Below are 19,063 nucleotides of genomic sequence, written 5' to 3' on the forward strand. Positions count from 1 at the left end.
TGTCACATCATGATGAAGTTGGTGGATTGGTTTAACTGTTTTAATTTATATACATGATTTATAATCTATATCTGTGATCAAGCGGTCCCTCATTCCAGATCAGACATTTAAACATCATGCCATTTAAACAATTTGACATAAAAATGGATATTAAATGTGCAGTTAGGTAGTGAATGAAAAAAGATCACACAAAACACGTCTGTGGTCCAATCTCATAATAATAATTTGCAAATAACGGGAGAATGTCACCCTGCCATTCTGAGTGAATTAATATGGATTGTCTGAGGTCAATTAAGTTGTGACCATGTTAGCAAGTTAGCTGGCAAAGACCGAAGCATCCGAGTTCTAGGTAAAATGTTTGGTTTCCACAAAATACACACACACACACACACACACACACACACACACACACACACACACACACACACACACACACACACACACACAGACACAGCTACACTTAGTATGTTTAACTTACCACAATACAGTAGCTTTAACGTTAGCTTTTGTAGCACTCAGCGGGTATCTACAAAATGATACCGTTTGGGCTCATGGGTCTTCATAGGCCTACTTAACAGTCAACACTTTGTAGCATTCAAAGACAAGACTATTTAACGTTAGCTAATACTATAATTTAACGAGACAAATTAGTCAACTATAACTTTTCCTTTGTGAAGGAAATGGTTTCCTTGGCAACGGTACGTCTGTCAAATTGTTCCCCAGCTACAAGGATAGACAATGGTTTCCGCGCGCCGCCGTATGATAAAGCCAGCAACGGAAAGCGCGCTCACGCGTTAATGTAGAAGCGCTTCTGAAGGTTGGAGACAGCATCAGCAGGTATCGTGTGATAAGTTTTTTTGTTTTTTAATCAATGGTTTATGTTTATGTGTGTCTGTGTTGTATATATTCCCTGTGTTATGCGATAACCTGTGACGATACGTCAGAGTAACAGATATAGACATAAAGGCTGAATGTCAGGCGAGTGATAACGATTAGTATTTGCATTATTATAATTGTGTTAGAGATGCTTAGCCTCTGGACTGTGTAAGTTGTTATAACATGTTCTTATTGTTCATGTCGCCTGATAGTCATTCAAACTAAAACTTTTCAGATCAGGCATCTGTCCCGGGGATACACATTGAACAGGTCGTAGTCTACCGGGGTTGCCCGTAGCCTACGCTTCTACGCACCGTGATCCACATCTGTCTGTTGCATATTACACAATGGAATGAGCAGCATAACAGCCTCATACACTACAAGTAGGCAACTTTATCGAAAACGGACACAACACCACAAAAGGAAGCTGACTAAGTCTAAATCTATGACTTGTAGGTTACTCACCCAGAGTAATGTTGCTTAATAAAATTGTCATATATTTTGTAGGCTATACGCTCAGTGTGCACGTTTCAGAAACTGCTATGTGAGAGACAGGCAGGTAGGCTAGGCTATAAAAGCAAAAGAATACCGACACAGTATCCTGAAATATAGTCTTTTGTCATCCATCTAACCAAGTAACAAGACGACAAACTGCGACCAGAAAGTCAAAAAAGAAAAGTTAGCGTAGTAGATCCGGAAATTATTTCCTTAAGAGAGCGTTTAACTGGTCGTTTCCTGGTATAGTGGGTGATAAAGTCATAATGTGATGCAGAAGTACCCGGACTGCCTACGTGCGCTCGGCTGCATACCTGAGGCTGACATCATCACTTCTCGGTCTTACTAAATCTTGAGTAAAACGGATGAGTCCGCTCATCAAGTCAATTTTGGATGGGCCTTTTAATTAAAGAAGTTAATAGTAGACCTATGCCTAGGCTACTGTTTGCCTTGACGGTTTCTAACTGGTACAGTAGCCTAGTCTCGGTGAAACAGAAATGCCTATCATGCTATGGAAGGCGACTATAGCGCATCTGGTAGCAAACTGATTACGACACTTTTTACTAGGGCTGTCAAACGATTGATTTTTTCTTAATCGCGTTTAATCGCTGAATTTCTATAGTTAATCACGATTAATCGAATGTTTTATCACATGATTAAAATTCTATTATTTTTCATTTCAGAACTGTTTTTAAGTACATATTAACAATGGAAAGCAATTCTTACCTGCGTATCTTGATTGGGAATCAAATGAATGCAAAGCAAGTTTCTTTATGAACTTGACTTTAAGATTTGTATTTGTTTATTATTTCACCCATTTCGCAAGAGCTGTAGTCATTTTTTGGGATTTGGTTTCATCCACAGGTCTGAAACTAGCACTCTCCAAGATAGTGCTTAGCTAATTGCCTGAACCCGCTAGCATCAACCTGAGTCACGTTAACTGTACTACTATGCTTAGCTCGTAGGTGGTAGCTCAAGCTTGACGTGCTTCGGTGATAATTCGGCTTTACACAATGTATGGCTTTCTACTTGTCTACTGAGCCGCCCGGGAGTTTTGGAAAATAAAAAGCGCCATTCAGAATTGTGCTGCTGCTGTCTTTCTCCATCATGCCTGCAACAGTAGGATGTGTTACGATGAAGTATGGCAGCTTGATGATAAGTAAAGGTGCGGCAAGAGGCCGTAGATTCTAGTGATTTTAGAACAGCTAAGGGGCGTTGTTAGGCACGACGCGAAGCCGAGTGAAGTGTCAAATAAATGAATAAATGGCGGCATGAGATTAATGCGATTAAAAAAAATTAACGCGTTAATTGCATCGCGATTAACGTGTTACTGCTGACAGCCCTACTTTTTACATCTATTTCTAAAACATTTCCAATGCCGAGATAGATAATTATTTACCAGCGACAGTTTGTATGTTGTCTCGACCACAAGCTTTTTACACGTTTCACTCACACGTCTCACGCTACAGATATACGCTCTCGTTTCAATGATGCTGTCTCACCGGTGTAAACGCGACCTGAAGCCCCTATACGTTTCGAGTCTTTGTTTCAACAATACGCCCGTAAACGCGAAATTGGTGCCCAATAAAAAAGTGTGACAATTAAAAATAGTATCCTTCACAAACTTTAAGTGTAGCCTACTGAAATACACCAGTGAAAATCATGATTTATGAGCATTTAAAACACACTTGATGTACAATATTATATCGCCAGTGTGTTGAATATATACTTTAAAAAAGCATTAGAGTTAATTTGATATTAGTGTTGAAGTGTATTTGGGACACACTTTTATCATACTCATTACTGTTATTCTAGCATGCCTCTATTATATTTCAAATTAATTTCAAATGCACGTCCTGTCTGTATTTTTCATACTTTTAAACAGTGCTATTATATTGGTATACAAATGTATTTATAGTTAAGTTCTATCTCAATTTAAGCATCAAAAAGGCATGTACTTAAAGTAGGCCTATAATGTTATTATACTATAATGTAGAGTAGAAGTGTATTTAAAGTGTGTTTTTCTGATACTACAGTACCTGTGTTTTAAGTACACTACTGTTATACTCTGTGTTGTGCTTTAAAAATAACTATGCTTTGTGTATCTAAAAAAAAGCGAGTCAATCCTTATAGACCTCAATGTTAAAATGCCCAACTTTACAGCAGCAAAAACATGTTTGGTCTCTGGCATCTCCACACCCGGTTATGATCCACTAAATCACAAATCTGTACCCTGCTGAGTGCACTTTTCTAGTTCTACAAATATTTATTATAGCTACTTTAAGTATTTTTCTTAAAGCAGCTAAAATTGCTATTTGACAATGACAATGTAAACAGCTCTGTACTTCTTGCTGTTTAGGAGAAATTTGGATCTTTACAAAATAATATATTCTCCCTTGGGTTCATGATAGTGGTATCTCTGGTTTTGTTGTTTGTTTCAGTAAACACAATTTGGTGTGTTTGTAATGGTAAAGTTTTCAAGGGTTCTTTGTTGTGTCCTTGTTGCTTCAGTTGCGATACCTACCGGTAAAACTGGTATATACAGCAAGATCACTTTGGCATCTCTGGCATCACTTTTGACACTCTTCTATTTTTACTGACTGTGTCTCTATCACACACACATACACAATGCTGGGTAACATCCAAGTTCCTTTCATCTGCATATCAGGGCTGTGTGTGTGTGTGTGTGTGTGTGTGTGTGTGTGTGTGTGTGTGTGTGTGTGTGTGTGTGTGTGTGTGTGTATGTGTGTATGTGTGTGCGTGTGTAAGCAGGCGGAATTCAAGGGTCCTATTTTAGTATGGGTGGTGATACTTTTGACTCCTGACAGAGTGCTGCATGGGTCACACTGGGGTCATGGAAGGTCTGGATGATGATGTTTGGTCTATGGGAGGGGGGTTCGAAGAAGGTGCCATACTGTGTCTCTATATGAGCATGTGCTTTATGTTTGCATAGCGGTACCTCTCACCCTTGTCTAAACAATGGAGGGTGATCTATTGGGAGTAGTATGAATCTCCCATATGATGCACCCTCTCAACAAATGTATGGACTGGTTTTTCTTCATCGTTTTGAGACAGGATGTTTTATGTTTGTTTTATGTGGGCGTTAAAGGATATATCCTGATCAGAGATAACTCTGAGATTCTTTACGTCCTAAAAAACCTTGCATCTCTCACATTTGGTTGTGATAATGTTATAGGTAATGTCCCTGATAAATAAACAATAAATACATCAAAATAAAAAATAACTTAAGTTTTTTTAATGTTTCAGGACATTTGACAGCCATATGATATGATATGTAATTATTTGAGCACAAGTAAAATGATAAGTGTGTGTTTTTACCACTGTGTTAACAGCCACCAATCTCAACATAGCAGTCAGAGAGCATCATGGGAGGAGCAGTGGTGGACGATGGACCTCCTGGGGTGAAGGCCCCAGATGGCGGCTGGGGTTGGGCAGTGTTGGCCGGCTGCTTCGTCATTACTGGCTTCTCCTACGCCTTCCCTAAGGCTGTCAGCGTCTTCTTCAAGGAGCTGATCCGAGAGTTTGATGTTGGCTACAGTGACACTGCCTGGATCTCATCAATACTGCTTGCAATGCTGTATGGCACAGGTAGACAAGGATAATACACATAACAGTGATGAACTGTTAGCATCAACATGCTTAATACCGTACTTCACATGTATACTGTGTACTTATGTATTGATTTGTTTTTTTTCAGGCCCTCTGTGCAGTGTGTTGGTGAACAGGTTTGGCTGCCGACCAGTAATGATGGTTGGAGGGCTCTTTGCCTCACTGGGAATGATTCTGGCCTCCTTTGCCACCAGTATCATACACATCTACCTCTGCATCGGAGTTATTACAGGTAGAGTCACAACATACGTGCACACATAGATTAGCTGCTTCTTTTTTATTGCTCATTTTCTTTATAATACACAGCAACAATATTGATGAGTCCCCACAAAAGATGTCAATAAACAATGTACCTACATTTCAACCAGTTCCTATTACTAAATGTAGTAATAGTAGTCCTAGTAGTTTGCAACATGTGTGTTTCCCCCCCTGTAACTATTTTGTCAGTCACAATCAAAGACTGTGGTCCACAGCAGCATATCTTGACAAGTGGCCATTCAAATTTGCTCTGGATATTCTTGCTCTACAGAGGCGAATCTGGATTTTTTTTTTAATCCTGGGCTTTCCTTTAGTGCAATCATCTGGGCAAAATCATTGGTACACAAGAAATATCCAAACTGATGGACATTCATGCTCTTCAGGAGAAGAACCTGAGCACCTTGAGAGACACCAAATACCGACGCATAAGGCACTCACATGCAGTTGCGGCCGGACTCGCTTAAAAACAAAGAACAGAGAAGATCAGATTACAACACACACATAGGGAGTCTGATTTCATTCTCTGCTCAGGATGCCATGCTCCACTTTATCTGTACATAGCAAATTGTGTTTTGCAAAAATTTATTATTTCTGTAACATTGCCTGTATGTCTCTCCTCAGGTCTGGGTCTGGCGTTGAACTTCCAGCCGTCTCTGATAATGCTGAATCGCTACTTTAGTGAGAAACGTCCTTTAGCCAATGGCTTAGCAGCAGCTGGCAGCCCTGTGGCACTGTGCTGTCTCTCCCCACTGGGACAGATTCTCCAGTACCAGTATGGCTGGAGGGGAGGGTTCCTCATACTAGGAGGCATTCTGCTCAACTGTTGTGCTTGTGGTGCCCTCATGAGGCCCCTGTTGCCCCCTAAGAAGCAGTATCTGGAGGAAAGCACTCCTACAGCTGCAGAAGAGAAAAAGCCCCAGCCAAAAAAGAAACTGTTGGATTTCAGTGTGTTCAAGGACAGAGGTTTTGTCATCTATACCCTTGCAGCATCTATTATGGTGCTGGGCTTGTTTGTGCCCCCTGTGTTTGTGGTCAGCTATGCGAAAGGCCTCGGCTATGAAGACACAAAGTCTTCATTGCTGCTCACCATCTTGGGATTTGTTGATATGTTTGCTCGGCCTGCATCAGGACTCATAGCAGGCATGAAGTGGGTACGGCCCAGAACTGTCTACCTGTTCAGCTTTGCTATGATCTTCAACGGCTGCACTGACCTTATAGGATCACAGGTAACAATGCAGCATTGGGTTCTATATAACAAGGAGAATTGAGAGGAACGTTTCCAGGGTTTCCCGCAGCACTTTGCAGTTTAGGCGGCCCGCCTTAACTGAGTCTTCAAAAAAATATATATATATATATATATATATAACCGCAAGTCGTATCAACACAGTCTGTAGGAAACAAGGTAACGGCGAGTTGTAAAGATACCACCAATCACAACGGAAAGAGCATTTGCTGGCAGTGAGTGTAACGGTCATTTATTCACATTTAAAGGGATAAATCGCCATTTCATCATCGGGTGTGCGTCAGAGTTTGTCAACAAATGTGCGGTAGCTGGGGCATGCCCGGGCAGAGACTGGGTGAGTGGACTTACCAGAGCGTTGGCATACGGCAGGCAGAGAACATTTATATATGTTTCTCTGTCCTATTCTTCACATCAGTGAGGCTTTCTTCTCTTGTTTCAACGAAGTGAATACATGACGAAGTGACTGGAAATATCCATCACCTCTCGCGCGTGGATTCTCAATGTCCCGGTCTTTGAGACACAGCCGTTTTTTTTTTTTTAATCACTACACGCGGTTCACAATACACGGTTAGTTAGCATAGTTACACACAGTGAAATTATGTGTCCTGTTTTTATTTCACACATACTATCTGCTGTGTGTGTGAAGCTATTTGGTACACGATGTAATGTACTCAATACTGATATTTAGTGTAGTACACAAGTACACACTACACTAAATATCAGTAATGAGTACATGTACTACCACACCCCCCCCCTTCAGATGGCAAACCGACCATCTTAACTAACACATTTTCTGCGGGAAACCCTGGTTTCTGTATAGATGATATGCAGTTACTTAACAAATTACCTAGAAACCACATCTGTTGCCATCATACAGGTCAAAGAACTTGACCTACCTAGCTCTTACTGGGGAAAATACTGGAATGGAGAAACAGCATGGAATTAAAAATGAAGAGATTCTGTCATCTTATGTACAGTATATAACAATCAGGCTAGTAAAAAAGTAAATGATTGTTGTTCCATAGATGTAAGTCAGTTCATTAACATAAAAAAACGAATACTTTAGATTAGACTGATTGTATAGTTAGGGTAAGTTACTGTATGTTGGTACCTTTAGTCTCTCCTGTTCAACAAGGCTTGTTTTATCACCTGTATTTTCTCCATAAACCAGTTGTCATATTCTGAAATCCCTGGTTTCTCTCCTTGCAGGCAAATAACTATGGAGGTCTGGTGGTCTTCTGTATCTTCTTTGGTATCTCGTATGGCATGGTGGGAGCGCTACAGTTCGAGGTCCTCATGTCTATTGTAGGGACAGAGAAGTTCTCCAGTGCCATAGGCCTGGTGTTGCTGATGGAAGCCTTTGCTGTACTAGTGGGGCCACCTGGAGCAGGTCAGAGCATGGAAGGAATGCATGTGAATGTTTGAGACCGTGTTATGCTTGCAGTAAGGCTTATCATTTTCAGTTTTTGGCAATTTTGAACAAAAGGAGCTTTAAACTCATTTTCACCTAGACTTAATGTGCCAGAGCATCCACACCTTGTTGCATTTTGCCAGAAGATTTTTAATTTTTTGTCCATTTAATGACTATATAGTGATAATTGAGAGATGACAGGAAACAATGGAGATATACAGTCAGGTCCATAAATATTGGGACATCGACACAATTCTAATCTTTTTGGCTCTATACACCACCACAATGGAGTTGAAATGAAACGAACAAGATGTGCTTTAACTGCAGACTTTCAGCTTTAATTTGAGGGTATTTACATCCAAATCAGGTGAACGGTGTAGGAATTAAAACAGTTTGTATATGTGCCTCCCACTTTTTAAGGGACCAAAAGTAATGGGACAGATTAACAATCATAAATCAAACTTTCACTTTTTAATACTTGGTTGCAAATCCTTTGCATTCAATTACAGCCTGAAGTCTGGAACGCATAGACATCACCAGACGCTGGGTTTCATCCCTGGTGATGCTCTGCCAGGCCTCTACTGCAACTGTCTTCAGTTCCTGCTTGTTCTTGGGGCATTTTCCCTTCAGTTTTGTCTTCAGCAAGTGAAATGCATGCTCAATCGGATTCAGGTCAGGTGATTGACTTGGCCATTGCATAACATTCCACTTCTTTCCCTTAAAAAACTCTTTGGTTGCTTTCGCAGTATGCTTCGGGTCATTGTCCATCTGCACTGTGAGCGCCGTCCAATGAGTTCTGAAGCATTTGGCTGAATATGAGCAGATAATATTGCCCGAAACACTTCAGAATTCATCCTGCTGCTTTTGTCAGCAGTCACATCATCAATAAATACAAGAGAACCAGTTCCATTGGCAGCCATACATGCCCACGCCATGACACTACCACCACCATACTTCACTGATGAGGTGGTATGCTTTGGATCATGAGCAGTTCCTTTCCTTCTCCATACTCTTCTCTTCCCATCACTCTGGTACAAGTTGATCTTTGTCTCATCTGTCCATAGGATATTGTTCCAGAAATGTGAAGGCTTTTTTAGATGTTGTTTGGCAAACTCTAATCTGGCCTTCCTGTTTTTGAGGCTCACCAATGGTTTACATCTTGTAGTGAACCCTCTGTATTCACTCTGGTGAAGTCTTCTCTTGATTGTTGACTTTGACACACATACACCTACCTCCTGGAGAGTGTTCTTGATCTGGCCAACTGTTGTGAAGGGTGTTTTCTTCACCAGGGAAAGTATTCTTCGGTCATCCACCACAGTTGTTTTCCGTGGTCTTCCGGGTCTTTTGGTGTTGCTGAGCTCACCGGTGCGTTCTTTCTTTTTAAGAATGTTCCAAACAGTTGATTTGGCCACACCTAATGTTTTTGCTATCTCTCTGATGGGTTTGTTTAGATTTTTCAGCCTAATGATGGCTTGCTTCACTGATAGTGACAGCTCTTTGGATCTCATATTGAGAGTTGACAGCAACAGATTCCAAATGCAAATAGCACACTTGAAATGAACTCTGGACCTTTTATCTGCTCCTTGTAAATGGGATAATGAGGGAATAACACACACCTGGCCATGGAACAGCTGAGCAGCCAGTTGTCCCATTACTTTTGGTCCCTTAAAAAGTGGGAGGCACATATACAAACTGTTGTAATTCCTACACCGTTCACCTGATTTGGATGTAAATACCCTCAAATTAAAGCTGAAAGTCTGCAGTTAAAGCACATCTTGTTCGTTTCATTTCAACTCCATTGTGGTGGTGTATAGAGCCAAAAAGATTAGAATTGTGTCGATGTCCCAATATTTATGGACCTGACTGTAGATGCAACAAAGTTCCCCTGCTAAATTTAAACTGGGGATGCAGTGGTTATAGTAGAAAGGTTCTAGTCCAGAAAACAATGTAGTTTTGAAACTACTGATGTTGCTTCTCAGTCATTTCAATATTCTCCTTGTAGTATCTGGTCAAGTGAAGGTGTTTCACTTCATTAGTTCAGCTTGATGAGCACCAGTAACAGTCATGCTAATATTCTTGTGTTCTCCACCAGGTCGCCTCTTGGATGCCACCCATCAGTACATGTATGTCTTCCTGTTGGCAGGCTGTGAGGTCACACTGTCAGCCTTTGTCATCGCCATAGGTAACTTCTTTTGCATTAGCAGGAAAAAGGAAGATCCAGAGGCTAAGGTAGAAATGGCTGCGACTGATGCAGAGAAGGAGGGGCTGAACTTTGGGGTGGAACGCGAGGAAGATCAGGAAGGTGAAGAGGAGCCAAAGGAAAAAGAGAATGGAAATGACAATGCCTTGAAAGCAGTGGAAGAGGTGATGATGGTTAAAGAGATGGGGGAGAATGGTGGAGAAGACACATTATGATGAAGAAAAAGACTAGTGATGAGAAAAGAGAAACTGTGCACCAAAAGGATATAAAAGGACTGAGGATGATGTGTGACGAAGAGAAATAGGAGCCGCACAGAAAGTGAAAGGGACTGTTATTGCCCTTATAATGAAAATCACAGTTTGATGTAATGGCAGAGACTGTTCATGAGCAAGAACTGGGTTATGTTCTAATGCAACATTTGATCAGAGGCTGTACATTACGTTTGATCAGTTAAATAGTTACCGTCTAGTTTAAAACAGCTATCCCTTCGGGCGTGAAAATTTCTCACTTTACTGGCAACAATTACCAGCTTTTCTGGGTAAAATAAGGTGCTCTTTACTGCTGTCAACTCAGACCAACATTGCATTTTAGATCAAAGAAATTGAATTCCAGTTTTGCTTACCTTTACTCAGCACCATTTTTTACAATCATATCCAGTTTTCACCATTCAGGACTATTCCACTTTCCATTTCCTAATGATTACAAATACGTTGATAAAAAAAACACCAGTTAAGGTCCACTTACTGGCTTTTTATTTTTCTTGCTACAACAGTATGAGTTAGTAGCTGTTCACTTATTGGTGCAATTTAAAAGTCTGTTTTGCTTTTTGCGACTGCTGTGAGCTACTTTTTGAGACTTCAGCCAGTTGCTGTCAGACACAATACTTGAACAAACTTGAATTGTCAGGATCAGTCCAATGCATCGTCGTTGTAAACTCAGCTGATAAGACATGTCCTATGTTGACATCACTATTCTGTAATGGTCTGCCTAATGCTGTAACACTGGCATCTGCTGTGTTATGCGTCTGTATGATTCCAGATGTAGGATATCCATGTACTCAGCTTCCCATCAACAAAGAATCATTTCAATAATTGTTTGAGAGGATCGACAAGAATGCATTTTTAGTACCCATGGCAATATTGCAGTTTGGCACATTGGTGCCAGTTCATTAAGGGCAATAACTGTGACAGCAAAGCATGTCACGCAAAATGTCTTTCACATTCAGTGCAACATCTCTGCCCACTGCACTGCTTTCTGTAATAACTCCATGGCTCTGAAGGGGGCAGAATTATTTATGGCAGCCCAAACTCCAGGTTCCTGGACCAAGCCTAGAAGCCATACTCAGACCCACCCCTACATATGAGCAAACATATCAGCAATATTACAAGTAATTCACAGCTTCAAAATTATACAAATAAGAAAAATTAAAACATTTATATGTACACATTGAATGGACATCAGTAAAATATGTCAGATGATGCCCTAGCCCCCTACATACTGTAAAGTGCACTTCTTTTGTTCAGAACATTTGTAAGGGAACAGGGCTCACTGGACAGTACACCATAGCCTGGAGGTGAACAGACAGAACACCTTGCCAAGTAACAGGGGAATACCTAACTTCCTGCACCCAAGATACCAAAGCATATTTTTTAAATATTCATGTGTTCAACTAGCACTCAAGCCTTCAAAGTTAACTCTGAAGGATCACCTTTAAAACATGCAAAGTACTTTTTTAGTTAATACAAATGACTATATACTTACTGAAGAGAGCCATCAGGGGTGGTGGGGGTAATTTAAACAGAAAAAGTTATTGGTGGGAGGAGGAATTTAAAACAAATAGCAGTGAAAAGCATTATACCCCAACAACTAGACAGACACATGTATATGTATTAAGGTTGTCAAACGATAACATTTTCTTAATCGCGAGTAATCGTTGAAATTCTATAGTTTTTTATCACATGATTAAAATTCTATTATTTTGCATTTCAGAACAGTTTTTAAGTACATATTAACAATGGAAAGCAATTATTACTAGTGTATCTTGATTGGGATAAATGAATGCAAAGAAAATTACTTTATTAACTTGATTTTAAGATTTGTATTTGTTTATTATATATTTAATCTAGTCACACATTTGAATCTAGAGTCAATATTAGGGTTGGGTATTGTTTGGTTTGGATACCGGTGCTAAAGCGGTACTTTTAAAACAGTACCGGTGCCTTAACGGTGCCTGAACCGATACTTTTTAAGAAAGTTAAAAAAAAAGAAGGGTACTAAACAGTTAGGCGACATTAAAGAATGGCTTGTTTATTGCTAAGGCCATATCGTCAAAATTAAATGTTTAATAATAATGTAATCACTATAACAATAACTTATTTCACTAGTAAATAGCTGTTGAATGACAAAAACAACCACCAGATGGGAAAAGGGCATTTAACAACAACTTTGAATGCACCACGAGGCTGTAAATTACCAGTTTCATTGAACACACTGTCTGTGTTTTTCAGCAGCTGCAGATTGTTACATCCCGGTGTTGGAATCCTCTACAGTGAAATACAGACACACTTTACACCGTTTAGCGTTAGCTGTCAGCATTGTAACCGTGTTTAATCCAGCTACTAGCTAGCGGTAGGCTAACGTTAGCTGCTGTCGAGTGTAGTGTTAACTAGCGTCACGTGCAGCAATGTTTCTGTTGCCTGTAACGTCTGTTTCAGAGCATCAGAATGAGGCACCGAAATCCGTGTTGCTATTCCTGCAGCACCAGGATGTGTTACGAGGAAGTACGGCAAAATAGTAGCCCGTGAAGCCGTTGTGAAGTAAAAAAAATAAATGAATAAATGGCGGTATGCGATTAATACGATTAAAAAAAATTTAAGCATTATGCTCGGCCCTCGTGATTAAGGCGTTAATGCTGACAGCCCTAATATATATATATATATATATATATATATATATATATATATATATATATATATATATATATATATATATATATAAATAAAATGAAGTGCTGTGGTTCAGCTTCAAACACTTTGCTGCAAATAAGAGAGAAAAGCGGTTTTATTGATCAGGTATGAACTAGCAGACAGTGAAAGTGCAATTGTAGGGTCATCAATGGCAAATGTTTCTGCAGAGGAAGGAGCCTTGACTGTTGTTGCATCAGTCAGTCATTACCCTAGAAACATGGCTGTATTGTTTACCCTGGACAAAGCACTGCCAGTGTTTTTGGGCAAATGTCTCCTGAAAAAGTAAACAGGACAGCACTGAAGTCCAGCACTGTAACATGTTTTGGGAGGTCAGACCTGTGTTCCGCCACTGTTTAATGTTTTTGGAGGTCAGACCAACTCACAGAAACAGGAAAACAGAGAGAAAGCGTGTTCGAAAGGCTGAAGGAGGCAACAGTACTGAGAGCAGTCAGTCAGAAAGCTGTTTGTGCCAAGTCAGAAACTGGCTTTCAATTGTAGCTGTAGTAGTAATAGTGGTGGTAGTAGTAGCAGTACTAGTAGTAATGAACAGTGGTATTAGTATGTCAGATACTTCTGCTTCTTGTTAACAGGGCTTGGCTCGCCAGGGTGCATTGTGGGGGCTCATCGAGGAGCTAAAACAGTGTTTCTCAAATGGGGGTACGCGTACCCTTATGTGTACTGCAGGGGGTACGTGAGATATTTGCAAAATGCTAATTTAAAAATATGTCGTGCATTATTCTGAAAATAATTATACTATAATAATGAATGATCCTAGTGATGTATTCTAAACATTTGAAACATAGCATTTAAATGTTTTTCAGTTACACGTTGTTGTTTAGTGAATCTATCACTGCCAGCGCTGTATTGTACCTGTATTGTTTTGCACTGGTCAGGGGGTACTTGGCTTAAAAAACAGTTCAAAGGGGGTCCATTATTGAAAAAACTTTGAGAATCACTGACCTAGAAGATGGAGACCAGCAGTCGGTACACCAGACAACATCTACAGAAAACACAGTACAGGAAGCAGAAGGGTCAAAACAAAAAACAACCCTACATTGGTTCTAAATCACTGGATGCATTAAGCTTTCATTGCATGCTTTGTGCCTGTACTGTCACTGCTTCTGGATAAACATGTATGTAGATCCTTTATAACTAACCAACAGTCTAAATGCATTTTCAAGCCACAAAATCATCTATGGCTCTATTCACACTTTTTGACAAGAAAAAGTTGAATAGAGCGCTATTGTAGAAAAAATAAATAAATCTGGCAGCGTTTAGGTTCCAAAAAGCAGCCTAGAGCGTGGAGTGGTGCTAACGTTAGATAAAACAAAGCGGCTGAGCAAGCTAGAGAAAGAACAGAGAGAGAGAGAGAGCAGTGCTAACATTAGATAAAACAAAGCGAGTTCCCTGTACAGGGAGCACCTGGTTATACGTTATAACTCGCTGTGCTCCAACTCCAGTTTTTCTTGTAGTTATGAAAACGACGGGTCTGGCTACTCCGCTTGTCATTGGTCAGCTGTCAAAAAAGCACTTGATGTAGGGTGTATTTTTTTCAGAAAAGTTTAAACTTTTTTCAACTTCAAAAAGACACTCAGAGCTGCAGAAAAAAAGTTGGCGTTGACGTTTAAAAAAGCGCTCATGACTTTTTTGAAAACACGGTTTACGCCATAGGATTATGTATATGTTATGTTATGTTATGTAGACATAGCAGCTTAAAAAAAGATGCCAAGTGTGAACATAGCCTAAAGCGTATAATACTAATGTTCACCTAATAATCTACATTGTCAAACAACTACACAATTAGGGGTGGCTGATTTGTGCTTATAACAATATCCCAATATTTTCTGGCTTTGGGCAATATGTTTCTACTTCTGTTAAGTGATGTCCTAATTTGGCAGTGAAGTGGCACATTCATAGAAAAACATGCTTTAATACTGCTGTGATGAAGGGAACAAGCTTTCAGAGGGCTTACAGCATCAGGCAGCAAATTTGCAAACATGTATGAAGTTAGAAAGCTGAGTAAAGGTCAAGGAGTATACTGATTAGGGGCAGAGCTGTGAAGCAGCCGCAGGCAGATGATATACACTACTGGTCAAAAGTTTTAGAACACCCCAATTTTTTTAGTTTTTTATTGAAATTTTAGCAGTTCAAGTCCAATGAATAGCTTGAAATGGTACAAAGGTAAGTGGTGAACTGCCTGAGGTTAAAAAAAAAGTCTAGGTTACCCAAAACTGAAAAATAATGTACATTTCAGTATTTTACAAAAAGGCCTTTTTCAAGATTCATCATTCATAATTTCTTCAACAAGAAATGGGTAAACAATGTAAAGCTGTTCTGCAGCAATGGAGGTTGATTAAGCTTTGAAAGTTGGTGCTACCAATTCCCACAGGTGTTCCAACTTGTCTGGATTACTTACAACCCCCTCTGTTTGTATAAAAGTATTGTTGGAACACACTGTGGTACCATACCCTCGTGAGGATTATTTGAACAGTATTGTACTGCAGAAAGTAGTGTGTTGCTATAAAAATGGCGGGGAAAAGGCAATTAACAATGGAAGAGAGACAGACCATCATAACACTTAAGAATATTGATATTTCCTACAGAGAAATTGCGAAGAAAGTCAAGGTGTCAGTGAGTACAGTATTCTTCACCATCAAAAGGCACTTAGAAACTGGGGGAAACTCTGACAGGAAGAGGTCTGGCAGACCCAAAGCCACAACAGAATCAGAAGACAAGTTTCTGAGAGTCAATAGCTTGCGTGATAGGCGGTTCACAGGACAACCGCTTCAAGCACAGCTTAATAGAATTGATTCCATGATTTCTTTTTTAACTTAAATTGTTCATTTGTTCTATTCTTTCATTTCAGAGTACAATAAGACATTGAACTGCATGAATTTCAATAAAAACCTGGAAAAATTGGGGTGTTCTAAAACTTTTGACCGGTAGTGTACATAAGGTGGTATGTTATGCCTAGTTCACACTACACGACTTTAGCTCTCAGAAGGCCCAGATCGGAGGCTAATTGGCATTGGCTCGGCGCTTGCAAATCCCTGCTAGAGCGCTATGTGTGAATTGTTCAAATAGGCTCGGTGGTGCCTTGCGTTTCAGATATCTAGACCTGTCAGGCAGTCTGTTGGGGAGCTATAGCCAATGAGAGCGTAAGACACAGGTTGAGGGGAAACTTGGACGAGGGGTTGCTTGTTACAATAGGAACTTTACTGTATGTGTTGCATTTGCAAAACTGACCACAGTTGTTGCATCTAGATAAAACAGGCTATAAATCTAAATAGGCAATTTTATGAACATGCGTCAACACCCCCTAACCCTTTTTTCTTTTTCTTTGTTTTAAATAGCTGCATATCAGCTGTTTCTGGCAGACATCAATTTTTGGAATAAAAATCTGTTGTCTTGCACATGATATTATGTCATGTCCCGTGTCACTTCTCGCATGTGTGTGATAAAATGTAGTTTGGATATCAGACACATGGGATGCACATTGGGTATTCCTTCTAGTGAAATACCTTGTAATGCTTGACACTGTCGCCAAGCTGTGTAATAATATCTTTTAATACTGTGCATATATCACCAAGTACGATTTCAGTTTTCATATAGTTTGTGTTCAAAATCTGCAGTGAACTCGACTGCTGTCATGCGTACAGAGCGCATGGAGACACTGCAGTGGCTGCAACACACACTTGTCCATTCAGGTTTCCAGCAGCTTGAGTGTAACCCATTAGCCGCAGCAGCAACGTGTTGCCACTCGCAATATCTTTTGTTTGTGACCCCGCTGCTATGGCAACCTAACAATATGGTTTCATGTCAGAAACAACCCTCGTCTTCATCTTTCACTGGGTTGTTGCCATGATACACTGTAAAGAACCACTGATCAGCAGGCTCATTTTTATGCATCAACATTCATGAGGTGCACCGTGCTTTGCATTGGCCATCAATGGTTGAATGTGGGAGTGTAGAGGGCGAGATATGAGGATGGTCCATGTGTGCATATTTCTAGGTTGTATGTGATTTATAAAAGGAAACATTGCCTGCAGGTGTGTGTATGCACAATTTTTTTGTATGGATCCTACGCACCATTTTAATAAATGAGACACCAGGGAGGCAGAAATCTGTATGGGCTGCACCAAGCAAGGCTGGAGGGTAGGGTTGGGTACCGAACTCTGTACTTTTTTGGGAACTGACCGAATTACTCTAAATCAAACTGTGCCAAATTTTGGTACCTGAGAGCGCGTAAGCGCAAGCTTATCTGTCCTCTCTGCATGTTGACAGAGTCGAGCTCTGACACACACACATACACTAAAAAAAAAAAAATATGCCTTTGAAATACATCATGAAATAAATAAACGAGGCAATAAATACATAAATAATTAAATATTCATATATAAATGAATCAATTGGTTAAATATATTAAAAGGTTTTACTTTCACTTATTTCATGGTACTTTTATTTCATAAGTCCACGTTTATTTATTTCAAGAGACTTATTTCATAAATCCACATTTATTTATTTCCGTGGACTTTTATTTCCTAATGCCACATTTATTGATTTCCCTCTCTATTTATTTCCAGTTCTTATATGCAAATCAGGGGGCGTGGCTATCTCTCACATTCAGAACAGAGCCATGGGCAAAAAAAGGCTGGCGAAGTGAGAGTGCGGACATAATGGAAGACATCGGTGGGCTCCGAGATAGCATGCTATCATTAGCAGATCAAATTGATCAACATGGTTTATCAGCAGATACTATTTTGGCACATATTGAAGATTTTTTGGGCTGAATTTTTTTTTAATTTTTGGAAATACTAGGGCACTAAGGCTTCAAGAAATATACATAGACGACGAAGTTTTAAATTGTAAAGACTGATTGAGCACCGTGTTTGTGTGGAAGATGTCCAAGTACAAGAAGTCAACATTACCGCTGGTACTACAAGCAACAGGTGCTGGACGCCCGCCTCTGGATATTCCAGGTGATATCCTGTTTGGTGTGTCATCCAGGTCCAGGGGCCTGTTGCACAAAAGTAGAATGAAGAAATCCAGGATAACTGAAAAAGCGCAGCTTGACTTAGTGTGGTCCGCTCATCGCGGCTTAATCGGTTGCACGTTTGCCGAGCCAGGATGAGAAGGTGAAGCTATGTCAAGCCAGGTGTAGATAGTTGGGATAAGTGCACGTTCACGGCTTTCTTAAATAGACCACGGTATCGATAACAGATTTACTGATGCAGAAATGGAGAAGACGTGTGCGGCATATGTTTAACCCGCTGAGCAGCAGCTGTTAATGGAAAATTACGAGGAGGTGAAACATATAATATGCAAAAAGGGAAATATGGCTGTTGTTATCAGACAGAGAGAAAAGGTCCAACAGACCAAACAATGCGTATGGATTTAAAAATATCTACTTAGGGCCTACTAGTCACTCCACATTTTTACAAAGTTTTAATTGCTTTTAATATGCTTGTTTTGTGTTGGTTTTATTGCTGTATCTGTTTTTATGTGCTAAATGTGCTGGTTTTACTGTAAAGTGTCTTTGAGTAGCCTGTAAAGCACTATATAAATAAAATGTTTTATTATTTAGCCTACTTTGCCTTAAAAGTGAGCAGAGGGAATTCATGTTCCTCAGGCAATTTATCCTAAGGACTAGGCTTAATTTCAAACCCTTATTCATAATGAGAGAATATGTTTTACAACCATATCCACAAATCTCTATAAGCTATAATTATAAAATCTTTCTACAATTGATGTTCATACATAACAAACATGACTGGACAAAAACTAGAAAAAGAAGTAAGTGACTTCAATACACACTGTAAGCATATCTGTAAAACAATATAGCCTATTATTCATGTTTTTTTTCTCACTCCCAAGCTCCAGATGCGTGACGGCACCAAAATAAAAAGATTAAGAAGCTTTGTGGCATTCCAACACATTCTCACTCCCATCTCGTAAAATACGGACGTTTGGTCAGGTGCCATTGT

At 39.8% G+C, this 19,063-nt stretch overlaps 2 protein-coding genes across 9 annotated transcripts in view; one reads left to right on the forward strand and one right to left on the reverse strand.

The window, feature by feature from the left end:
* Window positions 1-1,639, reverse strand: part of ccdc57 (coiled-coil domain containing 57) — a 97,405-nt gene extending 95,766 nt beyond the window's left edge. For 5 of the 7 annotated variants that reach the window (XM_078279924.1, XM_078279922.1, XM_078279921.1 and 2 more), the window contains exon 1: window positions 1,342-1,638. The gene's annotated coding sequence lies outside the window, so the exon portion shown is untranslated. Of the gene's footprint in view, window positions 1-478; window positions 1,140-1,341 lie in introns of those variants that run through there. The other 2 variants (XM_078279917.1, XM_078279918.1) reach the window with 2 other exon arrangements.
* slc16a3b (solute carrier family 16 member 3b) lies at window positions 743-12,968 on the forward strand. Of its 2 annotated transcripts, XM_078279926.1 has the most exons (7): window positions 803-837; window positions 1,112-1,259; window positions 4,725-4,980; window positions 5,090-5,233; window positions 5,881-6,485; window positions 7,712-7,892; window positions 10,006-12,968. In XM_078279926.1, exons 3-7 carry the CDS (start codon window positions 4,758-4,760, stop codon window positions 10,326-10,328), a joined length of 1,476 nt encoding a protein of 491 aa, XP_078136052.1. In that variant the 5' UTR covers window positions 803-837; window positions 1,112-1,259; window positions 4,725-4,757; the 3' UTR covers window positions 10,329-12,968. The 2 variants fall into 2 exon arrangements, with proteins under 2 accessions (XP_078136051.1, XP_078136052.1); XM_078279925.1 differs by lacking the exon at window positions 1,112-1,259 and having other exon boundaries at window positions 743-837.
* The last annotated feature ends 6,095 nt before the right edge of the window (window positions 12,969-19,063 follow it).

The sequence above is a fragment of the Sander vitreus genome, chromosome 21 (assembly GCF_031162955.1).
Source record: "Sander vitreus isolate 19-12246 chromosome 21, sanVit1, whole genome shotgun sequence".
NCBI lineage: Eukaryota > Metazoa > Chordata > Actinopteri > Perciformes > Percidae > Sander > Sander vitreus.